This window comes from Myotis nattereri, assembly GCF_964212035.1.
Source record: "Myotis nattereri genome assembly, chromosome: X".
Lineage (NCBI taxonomy): Eukaryota > Metazoa > Chordata > Mammalia > Chiroptera > Vespertilionidae > Myotis > Myotis nattereri.
Window position 1 is genome coordinate 16,205,130 of NC_138078.1, and position 15,998 is coordinate 16,221,127.

The window sequence follows — 15,998 nt, forward strand, 5'->3', positions numbered from 1 at the left end:
TGGTGGAAATGGTTAAAGCAAGCAGTACTTCATATGTTCACATTAGGAAATAATGATTTCATATATGGAACTCTGAGTTCAAGTTCACTCTTATGTAGACAGAGAATACCCCAATACAGAGTGTAAGCATACACTTCTGTCCCAAAGTAGTGGTGCTGCTGGTGGGGAAGCAAGAAACTGTCCTATGGTGGTGGCAGTGATGAGGGTGTATGAAAGGTAGTGCCAATGACCTTAAATTGGATCCTTTCAACCCTAGTGGAGGTGGGGGCATGAAGCAGAGAGTCAGTGACCTTATAATTAATCCTGCCCAAATGGTATTAGGGGGAGTGCACAGGGGGCGGAGGGGGGAGGCACAAAACAAAGTGCCAGTGACCTAAAATTTGATGCCATCCAATGGTGGTGGTGGTGACAGTGACTTTATTAACTTGTCTAAAAGTGTTGGCCCTATGGGAGGGTCGGGGGGAGGTGGTTGGGGAGCAGGAGCCACGGGCCACGAAGCAGAGCCAATGACCTAACAATCCTGTCCAAAGGTGTTCGCAAGAGTTGGGGGTGGAAGGGATGGGAGGGGCAGGGCTCGAGGGGGGTCACAAAACAATGAGTCAGTGACATTTCAGCAAATCCTGTCCAATAGTGAGGGGCGGGAACGAAGCAGAACCAGCGAGTTTACATTTGAATCTGCCCAAAGGTGATGGTGGTAATGGAGAGCATGAAACAGCCACTGTAGTTAAGTGGCAAACAGAACCTGAGAATCAAAGTAGTGGAGATGTAAGGAACGCTTAGAAGCGCAACAGCCAGCCTCCAGGGAAGGCCTCCGGAAGAGGTACCTTCGCTTGCGAGAGGCCAGGAGCGGAGTGTAGGATCAAATTCCCGACGTGGGCCCAGGCCTTCTTCCAATCCTCCTCCACCTCCGCCACCTTTCGGCCACTGAGGCCCCAGTCGGGGGCGGAACGTGCGGTAGCAGCACCAGCCAGCGCGGCTGAGGCCCCGGAGCGAGGGAGGAACGCACGCCCCGCCACAAAAGAAAGCGAAGGCGGCAGCGGCCAATCAGCGGCTGGCGCGCGCGGAGGCCCCGCCCCTCTCTCCCCGCCCCTCCGCTCCCCTCTGGCGCCGCGTACGTGCCGAGGCCGGCTCCGCCCCCGTGGGCGGGGCCTGGGGAAGCCGCGGGCGGTGGGCCGTGTCTGGAGAGCTGCTGCCTCCGCGGTCGCTGTTGCTGCGGTAGCTGCATCCCCGCGTCCAGGCCGAGGCGGAGGCTGCGCGTTTGGCGAACGAGCCTGATCTGCGCCTCTCGGCTGCACCGGCCCCTGCGGTCGCCTGATTGTCTCGGCTGGTGTGTGCACTGCCCCGGCGAGGATGCGGCTGTTCCGGTGGCTGCTGAAGCAGCCGGTGCCCAAGCAGATTGAGCGCTACTCTCGCTTCTCCCCGTCGCCGCTCTCCATCAAGCAGTTCCTGGACTTCGGTAAGTGCGGGGTCCCGAGCTCCCACGGTCGCCACGGTCCGGGCGCGGGGCCACTGTCTTCCGGGCCCTATGTCGCCGCAGGTCTCCGCAGTCTAAGTCGTGGGAACCGCGGGCGGGGCTCCGGGATGCCCGGGGGCTCTCCCAGGGGCTCGGATTTCGGGGCGCGCAGGGACAAGGCCTGGTACACCGGTCGGGGGCCTACCAGTAGACATAGAACCTCGTCCCAGGCGGAACTCCCTCCCCCCAAACCTGCATGTTTAGCTTCAGATCTACTTGACACAGACCTCCCTGCCCTTAAAACTTCCCAGCGGAATGCGGGTGGCTTTTTAAGTTTTTATTTTTAGATTCATTTTTATTTTTATTTTTTTGGTTGGGTAAGAGCTGTTTAGAAACACCTTGAGGTCGTATAAATTATGCAATGGCATTTTGTTCCCTTCCTGCTGTAAGACAGTGTTCGCGCGTGGCTGGAGCAGCAGGATTCGAACTGTTGTCTTCTTAGTGTCATGTTAAACAGAGGCCTGGGCTGCACACGCCTTAGGTGCTGGGGAAGAGGGGACGGTTGGGCGCCTATTGTCCGAGCAGGGTCCCATACAACCCAGTCACCTTTGGTTGCGCCTCAACTTTTGTGTGCTACCCTTCTCCCTGTCGGTTGGGCTAGTGGGATATTTTCAGGGGTTACGGTCGGTTGGGCTGGTGGGCAGTTTTCAGGTGGGAGCCCAGAGGACCCGGGCCCCACCCTGCCTGAGGCCTAGCTGAGATGGGAATAGATTCCACCACCTTATGCTAATTGGATCGTGTTTCCCCAGAGTGGTGCCCTTTCAGCCGCTGAGCAAATACTCCTAATTGCTGAATGCGAGGGGGCTGGTTGTGAAACACCTGAAAGTAAACCCAAAGTACTAACTCAGGTATCAGAATGGAACTCGGCAGCCTGGAAGGAAAATAAAATGGAGCAGCAAAGATGTTCTAAGCTCCCAAGGGGAAAGAACCCATTATTCACATTTGTTCATTTCATAAGTTTTATGTAAACGTCAAGGGATGATGTCAGGTGGACATAAAAACCAAAGTGTGGAGTAGGTAGAATGCTCTGGGAAGACCCAATGTACAAAATGGGATGTCCATGCTTAAGTTGGAATAAAAAGAGAGGAATAGGGTAAAGTTGCAATAATATTCAGTTTTAAGAAACCAATTTGCCAGAGAATGATGAGGAAAATTGAAATTCATTGAGGTGTTGACTGTTGGATCTTAAACTTCACCACTCCCCAAAGCTTTCCAGTAGTTTTACTCCACCATATCTGGCCACTTGTGAGAATTTTAGAGGTTTGAGGCAACTTCTGACTTCAGAGTTTAGAAAGAAAATGTCACTGTTGCTAGAAACAGCATGTTTGCCATCTTTTAATTTATGGTTTAGAGAAGATTCTGAAGGTGTCAGCCTCTTATTAGGGTAAACTGAACCAGGCTAATTCACAATAAAGAACAAAAGAAACCTCAAAACTCCCAGTTCCTCCTTCCCCCCTCAAAGTTGAAGCAATAGCTCTAATAGCTTGGTGAAATTTCACTTGATTTATTTCTATAGCAGCTAGTATCTACCCATGTTAATAGGTGTCTTTGCAAGGATGGTATTTGAGAAGAAAAACCACAGTGGGGGATAGTGCTATTGTGGAAAACCTATGGGACCAGTATCTGGAAATAAATGTTCTAATTCTTGCTCTGCCACTGGCTCAAGAGTGTGTGGCCTTGACTAAGTGACTGAACCTCACTGGGGTTCATTTTCCTCATGAATAAAATGTGTGGATTATACCAGGTAATCTCTAAAGCACAGCTCCAAAACTCTGTGGTTGTAATTTCAAAGGAAAAGTGATGAGCTGTTGAAAAGAAAATTACCTAATCTTTTGATGGACATTTCACATAAAGGCCTCTGACCTGTCTTGGGAGGGGTGGAGGGATACACTAATCTAGGATACTGGAAGAAGCCTAGTAATTGAAGTCTTTTCCTTATAAGGAATTTTACAGAAGAGCTGTACAGAATTGTACAGTAGTAGAATTTCTTAGAAACTAAAGCTTGTTTGTAATACCCAGAGATGAATTGGGTGGCAGACAGCCTACCTTTGATGATAACAACTAGAAGAGCGTTGCCATAGAAAGACCATCTCAAAGAATACCTTCTCTTAGTTCTTTTAGCTCCTGAAAGAGGCTAGAAAGGTCATAAAGCTAGTTCCATTTTGGCAAGTGATATGGGAGCTTTAGAGTTTAGAATGGGTGTGGGGGTATTTTTAAGGTGAGGAGGGAGAAATAGAGGCTTTCTGCCTGTGTATGATTACAGAAGACTGCGGGGGGAGGGCACCTCAAATGCTTCAAAAACTAGGAGGGGAGGGGCAAATGAGTCAGTCAGGTAGGGGCAAACTCCCAGGTGTATGCTGGCTCCAGAAGGGGCAGCTGATTGGCGCCAGTTCAATATATAGAAGAAGGAAGAGGATTTCAGAGAGGAAGGAAGAGGGAGAGAGAGATAGAAACATCAATGATGAGAAACATCAATGATGAGAGAGAATCATGGATCGGCTGCCTCCTGCACATTCCCACTGGGGACCCAGCCCACAACTTGGGCATGTGCCTTGACCAGGAATCAAACCATGACCTCCTGGGTCATAGGTCAGTGCTCAACCACTGAGCCATGCCGTTCGGGCAGTTCAATGTATTTTTTTAAAAACTTACGGGTCCAATGAAATAGATGCATGGGCCATGTTGACCCACACGCTGCCACTTTGTGAACTTTATGACCTTCTCCCTGGCTACTTTACAAACGGTACATAAATGTTTGACTAGAGTAACTGGACAGGGGCCAGAGAAAGGACATACACAGAATGTTATGCTTCAGTATTTGTTAGAACCATGTCAACAAGTACATTCTTGCTTCAATGGCCACTGGGAACAGCTTTATTATACCAATTCCTTGTTTAAGAGTGAAGACTAGAACTGGTTGTTACTTCAGAAGCAGTGCTTTTTTATTTCTTCATTACATTTATTGGGGTGACATTGGTTGAAACCTATATGATCTTATTAAGCAGTGCTTTTATTTTAAAGGAGTATTTATCAGCCTCAGCACTCTTGACATTTTGGGACAGGTCACTGTTCTGGGGGTGATGTCCTGCGCATTCACTAAAGCAGCATCCCTGGCCTCTACCCACTTGATGCCAGGAACACCCCCAACCCCCGAGGTGTGACAACCAGACAGGTCTCCTGAGAGTGCCACTTCCCCTGGGGGAGCAATATCACCCTCTGTTGAGGACCACCGCTGTGAAGTATTTAGATCAGTGGTCTGCATACCTGGGTCCCATCACCTCAACTTCTAATATAAATGGTCTGGGGTGGGGTGCAGGGTATTGGCAGTTTTTAGAAGATCCCCGGGTTCTAAAGCATAACCAGAGTTGAAAACCACTAATTAGATGATCTGGATCTACAGTGCTATCTCCCTATCATCTGTGTGCCTTTTTTTCTCTATGCCCTTTATTTTTTTCTGTATTTTATTTTTTGAAATAGAGAGGAAGGGAGAGGGAGAGAGAGAGAGAAACCTCAACGATGAGAGAGAATCACTGATGGGCTGCCTCCTGCAGGCCCCACACTGGGGATCAAGCCCACAACCTGGGCATATACCCTGACCAGGAATCAAACCATGACTTCCTAGTTCATAGGTTGACACCAACCATTGAGCCACACCAGCTGGGCTCTTTGCCCTTTAAAATGATAAAGGTTTCTTGAACTCAACCTTTACTTGAAATATGTCCTTCCACTCTGCAAAGTGTAGGAAGAATAGCAAGTGGTCTAAATGGATCAAGAGTTTATAATGGCAATAGTTCCTTCTAAAGGATGGGATTTTAAAAAATGACATTTTCTTTGTGGTCTGAGATTATAGTCACATGGTTCCAAAATCAAAAGGTGCAAAAGGACATAGAGAAGTCAGTTTTCCACTTTTGGCCGCTAGCCTCCCTGTTTGTGCGCCAACAGCAGCTTATACTTTTTTCTGTAACTTGCTTTTTAAACTGAATACCGTAGAGAGCTTTCCATAGCTGTATCAGCAGATCTTTCTTCTTTTTTATGGCTTTGGAGAATTTATTTATATGAGTGTGCTATATAATTCACTAGTCAACTCCCTGTCGATGGCTAGTAGGTTGTTTTGAATCTTTGCTGTGACAACCAGTGCTATAGTGAATTATGGTCAGCATTTCGTGCAAGGATGAGTGTGTATATATAGGACACATTCCTAAACATGGGATTACTACATCAAAGGGCCTGTGCAACTTGAAATTTTGATAAACATTGTCAACCTGCCTTCCTTAGAGGTTGTCTGTTTTATCTTCACTAGAAGGTTGAGAGGTCCTGTTTTCCTACACATTCACCACCTTGTCAAACTTTGGGTAAGTGGAAAATGATGTCTAGATAGCAGTTTAGTTTAGCTTTTTATTATGGAAAATCTTAAACACATGCAGAAGTAGAGAGAGAATAGTATGATGCATTCCTGGGTTCATTATATTGCTATCCAGGTGCTTTTTGTCTATAGATGTTGTGTGTATGAGCAATCTGTTAGATTTTCTTATCAATGTCATGCTAGTTTCAGAAAAAAATAATTTTTTTCTATATTCAGACCAATTTATCCTTCTAATGATCTGTTCTTTAAAGATTTGTTAGAATCCCCCCGAAACCTTTTAAACCTAGTTGTTTTGGGGTCTATTGTTTTTTGACAACTTTTGGGATTGTATCTGTATAGATTTTTTTTGTTTCTTCTAGAGTCTATTTTGATCATTTTGATGTATTTCTCTAGAAAATTATCCTGGTCATTGGGATGCAAAGTCAGTTTTCATTGCTGAGATAGTAGTCTCATATCAGTCTTAATTTTCTCTCTGGCTCTTTCCCCTTTATTTTATATTTGTTCTCTCCTCTCCTCTTTCTAGATTAGATTAGATGGTGGCTTATGTGATTGGATTCGTTGATTAGTCTTATGACGTTTGTTTCTAGTTCATTAATGTCTACCGTGACTTTCCCTTCTGCTCTGTTGTTTAGCTACAGTTTTATAGCCCTAATTTTCTTTATACTTAGTTCTGTTGCATTGTGATCAGAGAATGTTATCTGAATCATTATTTAATTTATTGACATTTATTTTGTAGCCCAATATTTGGTTATTTCTTGTGAATGTTCTTTTTTATCTTTTTTTAAAATATATTTTTTACTGATTAAGATATTACATATGTGTCCTTATCCCCACGTTACCCCCTACCCCCCCCCCCCCGCTCATGCCCTCACCCCCCCATTGTCCGTGTCCATTGGTTAGGCCTATATGCTTGCATATAAGTCCTTTGGTTGATCTCTCCCCCTTACCCCCACCCTCCGCTACCTTCCCTCCAAGCCCAACAGTCCAATCAATGCCTCTCAGTCTCTGGATCAGTCCTTGTTCAATAGTTTATGTTGTTCATTATATTCCACAAATGAGTGAGATCATGTGGTATTTATCCTTCTCTGACTGGCTTATTTCACTTAGCATAATGCTCTCCAGTTCCATCCATGCTGTGGCAAATGGTAAGAGTTCCTGAAACCAGAAACACCAATCAGAAAGGATATATGCATCCATATGTTCATAGCAGCACAATTTACCATAGCTAAGATTTGGAAACAGCCTTAGTGCCCAACAGCAGATGAATGGATTAGAAAACTGTGGTACATCTACACAATGGAATACTACACTGCCGTGAATGTTCTTTGAGTTATGCTTTCTTCACAGGTTACAGAGAAGAGAGCATAACCCAAATCTACCGTATTAATTATGTTGTTTAACTTTTCTCTACTTTCACTTTTATTTATTTTTTTGGTTAATCATCACCCGAGGATATTTTTTCCCCATTGATTTTTAGAGAGTGGAAGGGAGGGACTGGGGCGGGGGGAGAGAGACACATCGATCGGTTGCCTCCTGCACATGCCCTGACCCAGGCCAGGATTGGACCTGCAACCCAGGTACATGCTCTTGACTGGGAACTGAACCCAGACCCTTCCATCCTCATCAACACGCTAACCACTGAGCCAAAACAGCCAGGGCTCTACTTTTATTTTTTTTTAATCTACTTGATCTGTCATGGCGCAAGAGAAGTTCAGGTTTCCTAATAACATGATTTTATTTCTTCATATATTGCCTATGGTTTTTGCTTTATGCTTGTTAATGTGATGTTTGCTGCTTAGATATTGTTAACTGTTATGTCCTCGTTGTGAGATGTACCATTTAGCAATAGAGTGCTCTCCTTTTACTAGTTTAATGCTTCTTGGTCTGGATTCAACCTTATTTGACATTGGGATCTAGATCCTTATTTTCCTCTTGTTTATATTTTCTGGTAGTGCATCGCCATTCTTTTTTTTTTTTTTTTTCAGAATTACTTTGTAATATTGCCTTGAAATACAGTATAAAGTTAGGTTTTGCTTTGTGCATTAAATTTTTTCTTTTGCCCTAGCTGGTTTGGCTCAGTGGACAGAATGTCGGCCTGCAGACTGAAGGATCCTGGGTTCGATTCTTACCCAGGGCACATGCCTGGACTGTGGGCTTGATCTCCAGTAGGGGCCGTGCAGGAGGCAGCCGACCAATGAGTCTCCTCATCATTGATGTTTCTAGCTCTCCCTCTCCCTTCCTTTCTGAAATCAATAAAACTATATTAAAAAAAACTTTTTCTTTTATGTGATTAAGCTTAACCAATTTATATTTATTGATATGACAGATCTGTCATCTGCTATGATAAACATTTATACTTTTTGTTTCCTTTCTGTTTTTAATGCCTTAATTTTCTACTAAATATATCTTATTTCTTTAGCCTTCTTTGTCTAGTATGGCCAGCACTAGCCACGTGAGCCTATTAAGCTCTTGAAATGTGGCTAGTGTGGCTGAGAAACTGAATTGATTTAATTGCAACTTAAATTTAAAACTGATACTTGATTCAGTTAATTGGAAAACTTTTAAGTGTATTTGGAACAATTTGGATATGTGAGTCTATCTTAACTATAAATTTGATGACATCTAATTATAGGTCAGTTATTTCTGATAGGAATTTAGCTTTGAATTGAGATTTTAAGTATAAGATACACACTGGGTTTCATGGACTTAATATAAAAATAGTAAAATATCTCAATATATTTTTGTATTGATTCCATGTTGAAATGATAATCTTTTGGAGAGGTTGGGTTAAATAAAATGTCAAAAATGTCACCTGTTTCTTTTTATGTTAATGTGCTGCGAGGAAGTTTAAAATTACATATGTGGCTGACATTATATTTCTATTGGACAGTGCAGCTTCAGACATATGTATTAATTTTTAATAGAAGTAAGAGGGACATAAGATTTTTTAATGGTCAGAATAAACATTTATTGATTTTATTTCTCAATATAACTTTTCCTCTTTTTTCTTGAAACCTGTTACTCTCAGAATTTGGGGACCAATTTATTGTTTTGGGCAGTTAATGTTATGGTAGTTCTTTGTTATATTTGCAAAAGTTTGAGGTCTTTCTGTTAAGTAGTTGTTATGAATTGAAAGTTCTCTTAGTGATCAGTGTCTTCCCTTCTTCTTTCCCCAGGTGCTCTCTCTGGAGACTGCTTGAACCTCCCCCCCCCCATGTTACCTTGGTCTTTTTCCTAAGCTCTAAGGGCCTTTCTTTTGCCTCTCTTAACTTTTTTCCTGAGCCCATGCAGTCCAGCTGGCTCACCTTTTCTACTTGTGTGACTTTCTAAAGAAACTTTCTCTTAAAATTGGAGTCTTGACTCTGAATCCTTTCTTAGAACTCAAATACCAAGGTTGCTGGACTGAGGTCTCACCTCTGGTGGTGTTTCACCGCTAACAGTTTGAGTCACTATAGATCCTACTGTCAAGGCCAGACACTGGATCCTTTTAATTGGAAAACTTCTAAATTAAAAGAAGTTTTTTTCTTAGTTGTCTCTTTGTTATAATAGCTAGTCATTAAGATTCCCTTAATAAGATGAAGCAACAGAAATTAAAACAAAATTTAAAACAAAATCCAAGTCTACTCAGACTCTTTCCTGTTGCCTTAGACATTTGCAGATATTGTAAAAATCAGGACATTGGAAGTACAATTGTCCTGCACTTAAGAAGAAAAATGCAAGAAAAAGAACAAAATATTATTTAAAGACAACCTAACATTTTATGTCCTAAAAACTCTGCTTGGTAACTGTCAGGTTGGAAGCTCTAGAATATAGCCAGACACAAATGTGGGCTAAACTATTACAGCCAGGTCCTACCAAACTGCTGCGATCCCTCAAGGAAATTATAATCTAATGTTACAATGGCTATTACGAGGAATGTTCCAATTAGGAAAAAATGGAATACATAAAACAGACATTAAAAAAGGAAAAATAAATGTAAAAAATAAATGTTTCACAAGTTCTCTTACTGATCTAAGAAAAGGAGAACTTAGACTGTTACGACAAATTGAGCTAGAACCTTCAGAATCTTGAATGAGTTCATAGGAAATGATTCACATTTTCATTGGGACGTGCTTTATATCATTCAGTTTCACCCTATCCATTTCTGGTTCCTTGATTAATCACTTTTATCCCTCCCTGCAGACTTAACTTCATATTTGTTGTATTTTCCAGCTCCTTTGCACTTAGTCTTTTGCATTGCTGCACTCTTTGTATGAAAGGCATTTGCACCTGGCTTCTGTTATTTCATTTTATTCTAAACTGTTTCTTTGCAGAGGGTAGAACTTCCGCTTCCTTGTGACCTCTCACAGCTTCCTCAGATGGTTTGCTCTCTGCAGAGAGTGGGCGCTCCATAAATGGCGAGTACTGACTCCATATAAAGGTTATTAAACCATGCCACTTTAACTGAGGCAGTTGTTATATAAGTTTAAACTTCTATAATGTCCCCACGTTTAAATATGGCATCTCCCAAATGAAACCACCAGAAAGCAGGTTGTCTGACAACCTGGCCTTCTCTTCACAGAAAAAATTTCTACCAGAATCACACTGGTTCTGTGAACCTCTGAGCCTTTTGCGATTAGAAGGTAGCAGCCATTTTCCCAGGTTTTACTATTTTTAGGTTTAAGGGCCCAGCCACCTCTGTTTTCCTTGAGAAAGTATTTTAAGATTCTGATACCCACTGAGAAGTTGACTTTAGTTCCAAATGATTGCTCTTCAAAAAGTTTTTAAGTTATTATGCTCCTTAAAGTCAGGGGAGAACAGGAATTTTGTTTCTGGAGAAGATAAGTTTTTTTTTTTTTTTTAATTGTGGGAGGAAAAGGGAAAGACAATCACTTTCTGTTTCTGGGTGTTTTTATTTTGTACCTTTACATAAATGCACAAGACACACCTTTCCTGTAAGCAGTAGGGTTTTTCTTCTGTGAGGAGTTGCCAAGAATTAGACTAACCTGTTGGGAGACAAGCCAGCTACTCAGAATTAAAGGGGAAGATAACAATTTCATTTAGCTTCATGCATCTTGCCCAGCCTTTCAGCTGAAAAAAAGAATTGGCCTTTTGGGTCTTATTGATTTGGTAGGGCTGGATTTCAACATAACCTGGTTTTATCAGACTCTGGGTACTAAAAGTGTAGCTCTGGTTTCATTCCACGTCTTTGCCCTTTTGTGTACTTTTGAAGGGGAGACGTGAACACACTTAAACTGACCTAGTGTTGACTGAATGGTTTCTTCCCATTAAACATTGGGAAATTGACCACACTGTTAGCAAGATTTGGAAAATTTTGGTTTTGTAGAATCAGAAAATACCACCACTTTTCCTCTTTTTTTTTTTTTTTTAAGTCCTCACCCAAGGATATGTTTTTATTAATTTTAGAGAGAGGGAGGGAGAGAGAGAAACATCGATGTGTGAGACATACATCCATTGGCTACTTCCTGGTCATGCCCCAAACCCGGGGATTGAACCCAAAACCCTAGGTATGTGCCTTTGATGGGGAATCAAACCTGCAACCTTTTTTTTTTTTTTTTTTTTTTGGTGTATGGGACAATGCTCCAACCAAACAGACCCAGCCAGGGTTCCACTTTTCCTTTAAAAAAATACTGGTCCTGGCCAGGTAGTTCAGTTGGTACAGCAGTTCTCAACCTGTGGGTCGCGACTATCGGAAAACACATATAGCATATCAGATATTTACATTACGATTCATAACAGTAGCAAAATTACAGTTATGAGGTCGCAACGAAAATAATTTTATGGTTGGGGGTCACCACAACATGAGGAACTGTATTAAAGGGTCGCGGCATTAGGAAGGTTGAGAACCACCTTTAGAGCATCGTCCCAATATGCCAAGGTTTGCAGGTTCGATTCCAGATCAGGGCACATAAAAGAATAAACCAAAGAATGCAACAAATCAGTCAATAAAAGTTAAAAAATAGTATATGTGCATTCAGTTGTTTCACTTCCCTGATAATCTGGCTTCAGAGTTGGGCAAATCCTCTTGTTTTCAGAATACTGCACTTTAAGAGAGGTTATGGGACAATAGCCTGAGGGCCAGCCACCTGTTGTTTTTTATTGATAGACTATTTTTAAGAGCAGTTTTAGGTTCACAGCAATATTTAGCAGAAAGTACAGGGAGTTTTCAGGTAACTCCCCTCCCCAGATATCAACATCCTTCACCAGTGTGGGACATTTGTTTCAATTGATGAAGCCACATTGATATATCATTACCTCCCAAAGTCCATATTTTACTTTAGGGTTCCTTCTTTGGTACACTCTATGGATTTTGAAAACATCTGGTTTTATAAAGTTTTATTGGAACACCCAGTCATTCCTGTTTGTTACATATTGTCTGTTGCTGCTTTCCCTCCCCAACAGCAGTTGAGTAGTTGATACAGAGATGGTTTAGCCCACAAAGCCAAAAAAGTTGACCATCTGGCCCTTTACAGAAAGTTTGTGACCTCTAAACTAAGTTAATTCAGTTCCCTGTTAAAGAATCTTGAAGTGATTGCTCTTCATTTGCACTTAAATTATGAAGCTCCTTTTCTCCCCTTTGCTACTAACAGTAAACCTTGGCTCTCAAGAGTGTGGCTTTTGGGATAGCTAAGACTTTTCCAGGTAATTGGTAGTTTACCTATATGGTGTGTGGAATTACCATGTGAAAGGCTTAGGGAATTTTATGGCTCTCTCTCTTTTTTTTAGAATATTGGAAAATAATTTTAAAGATTTTTTAAAACTGATTTTTAGAGAGAGGGAGAGGGTAAGGAGAGAGAATATTGATGTGAGAGCAAAACATCAATCACTGCTTCCTACTGGGGATTGAGCCCACATCCACACATGTGCCCTGACCAGGAACGGAACCAGCAACCTTTCAAATGCCACCCAACTAACTGAGCCACACCAGCCAGGGCTTAATAGCTTTACTCTATAGGGCTATCATTAAAGTTTTAAGGGTACTAGTTTCTCCACAGCCCTGCCAAAATGAGGTTTTAAGATTTTAATTGTGTTATAGGTAACATAGAAACTAAAAGATGTATTTCCACCCTCCCATGTGGGTTTATTGTCTACATTTTGTTGTATGTAAAGCACCATTGGCCATTTAGTAACTGGAACCTGGAGTTTTAATCACTTGCATGAATTCCTTGTCTATCTGGCATAGTGAGCTTTTGTGCTATGTAAATATTGTTTCCCACTGTGTTCCCTTCTTTGGTAATTATCAAAGCATACAATTAAAGGCATGTGCAAAGAATATCACTTACAATTCTTCCATCCATTTTTTTTTTTACGATAGCCTTCCAGCTTTTGCCCATGTACATATAGGTTAACACTGACTGTTGGTTTCCTTTTTATTTAGCGCACAGTCCAAGTTTTTATACATTCAATCATTTCCAGTACTTTTATTATGGTCAGGTTTATCACCTAAATCCCTCCAGAATTTATTGCTATTTCTGATGAGACTTTTTGCTTAAGCCCAAAGGCTATGAACAAAGAGCTCTATGTCAAAATGTATGAACCCTGTGAGTTTGTGGCATGCTTTCCTGCTGTCCCTACCTGTTTGTGTAATAGGGGTGGTTTCTGGGAATATGTGAGGTGTTAACTGAATTGTCCTTTATTCAAAGTGTCCTTGGAGGCTTTCTGGATGGGGGACACAAATAGAAGAACAAATACAAATGTGTATTACACTTTTCCTTGATTTTTAGCTCCTTTCCTTGGCTGCATACTCCTATCAATGATCTCCAGAGTTGTTCCCAGATGTGTATTAATTACTAGGCAAGGTTGGTGTAGGACAAACCAAAATCTTCTCTTAGATTCATTCAGTGGGAGCTTGAGCTTAAGAGATCATCTATTCAAACTCCCCAGTTTCACACATGGCAGAGAGAAGCCCCAGGTAACAAAGAGACTGTCCAAAGCATCATCTAGTTCTTGACATAACATCTTGGCCACTTCTTCCAAAGTGAGCCAGAAATTACTCTTTTTGGAGACACAGGCAGCTTACCTTTTTTTGTACCAATCTCTAGAAGATACAATAGTGAGATGGGAAGAGGTAGCTGTAATTCTCATAACACCCAGATGAAGTAGATGTTTCCATTTCTTAGATGAAGATGATAAACTTTAGATGACTTAAGTATCTTGACTAAGCAAAGTTAGGGGCAGAACCACAGTTAAAAGCTCAATCTACCTGAATTTTAAACCTCTGCATTTTTCATTCAACATAATATACCATTTCTTTCAATGTAATATACCATTGCCAGAATGCAGTTCTTTATAGCAAACAGAGTTTTAATAATGCTGAGGTTTTGTCTAAATTTGTTCCATTAGACCAGTGGTTCTCAACCTTGGCTGCACATTAGAATGTTGTGGCCCCACCCCATAACAAAGAAACAGAATTTCCGGAGGATGAGGCCCAGAAATCAGGATTTTAAAAGGATTCCCAGGTGATTCTAATGTGCAGCCAAGGTTGAGAACCACTGGATTAGACAGTCAGGAAATCGCATAATCTAATGGTCATCTAGTGTTATTATTTCTGAACTGTTAGATGGATATCTACTTACTTACTTACACTGAAGTAATTCTTATTCTGAAGACCACCACCATTTGTTAGTCTGCCTATTGTCTCTGAGGATGTGAGAAGCAATCTACGTGTAGACTATACTCAAGTCTTGATTTGTGGTGCCTACCACCAGTGGGAGCGTGGGCTAATCACTTAATCCCACTACATGCCAGTGACCTTTTCCACAAAATGGAAATGATAGCATCTAATCATAGGCTTGCTGCACTGATGAAATTAAGAAGTGCAGCACAGTGCGTGGTACATGGTAGGTGCTCTTAGATGTTGGCTATGCTTTTATTATGGGGAATTAGTGACACAGCATTTCCTGAATGAAATCAGCTTTCTGCTAAGAATAAAAACTGCGTAGGATGCTCTTGATCTCCAGTATTAATTATCTTAAAGGTTATTGGCTGAAGCTCCCAGCTATATAAAGTGATCATTTTCCAAGAAACAAAGCACTTTCAGCTCATTTGTGCTTTGAGTGTAATTGGTTTTGGATCCTTTTCATCCACTGGAATGGTTAACTTAACATTTTGCCTCAGTTAACCTTGAAGATGAGTACACTGTGACCTTAACTATTCCTGCTTCCATGACAACAAGACATCCTGTAACTCACCAATCCACCCTCACGACTAGATCCTAACCCTCTCTGGAATTAGGTTGATATGGATCTGTGTGTGGCTTTGGCTACAATTGTTACTTACATGTTCTTGCTGGTCAAAGCTTATTTGTGATATCGGTTCTCAACATTCATGCCTATTCTATCCACTCTCTGGCCAGACATATCATATTGACAGTTACTGCCACCATATTATCACCTTCCTGTCTACCTTTTGGCTCTTCCCCTCTAACTCTAAGGATTTCAATACCCCTAACCAAGTAGTATATAGAATGCAGTGATCTGTCTATAAGAGGAATTTACCATTACCAGCAAATGTTAGCTTGAACCACTGAATTTTATTTGCTATAGTAAGTTTACTAGGTATTTTAACTGTCAGTTCTAATCAGTAAATATTAAACACCTACAATGTGCCAAGTGTGCTAATGGACTTCCATTTTCTGAGGTATACTGGGACCTACAGGATATAGATCTCAGTGATTCGGAGCAATGGCAGAGGGATTGCCCAAGGGGTGGGCACAAATTGTGGGTCCTCAGTGAAATCCATGTATAACTTGCTTTGGCCTTATCTGGCATACAGTGGGGCAGGTTTCTTACTAGTTTGTTTATGAGCATATATCTTTCAAAAGAGTAAAACAAACAGGATTTCTAAAGAGAGGATCAAGGCACTAATGGAATCACTCATTTGCCCTCAGCACAGACAGATGCCCTTCAGGGAAGGATCCACAACCCTCTCCTACTTTCATTATAAGGACTCTACCACAGTCACCCTGTAAACTTGATTCCTATGACAATACAGATAATCACGTGAAGGTATGTACCACACACAGGCTTCAAACACCATCAGGAAGGTCTGCTTATAGTAGCACATTATGTATGAGATCTTTTTCGCATGTTTTTAAAAGAACAGCATGGCTGTAGTAGTTTT

The 15,998-nt window shown here is 41.6% G+C and overlaps 1 protein-coding gene across 1 annotated transcript in view; it reads left to right on the forward strand.

The window, feature by feature from the left end:
• Nucleotides 1-1,138: 1,138 nt before the first annotated feature.
• Nucleotides 1,139-15,998, forward strand: part of PDK3 (pyruvate dehydrogenase kinase 3) — a 68,573-nt gene continuing 53,713 nt past the window's right edge. Inside the window, exon 1 of the mRNA XM_081115156.1 lies at nucleotides 1,139-1,456. Within this exon, the coding sequence (XP_080971282.1) occupies nucleotides 1,351-1,456 (106 nt within the window). The 5' untranslated portion in view covers nucleotides 1,139-1,350. The remainder of the gene's footprint in view (nucleotides 1,457-15,998) is intronic.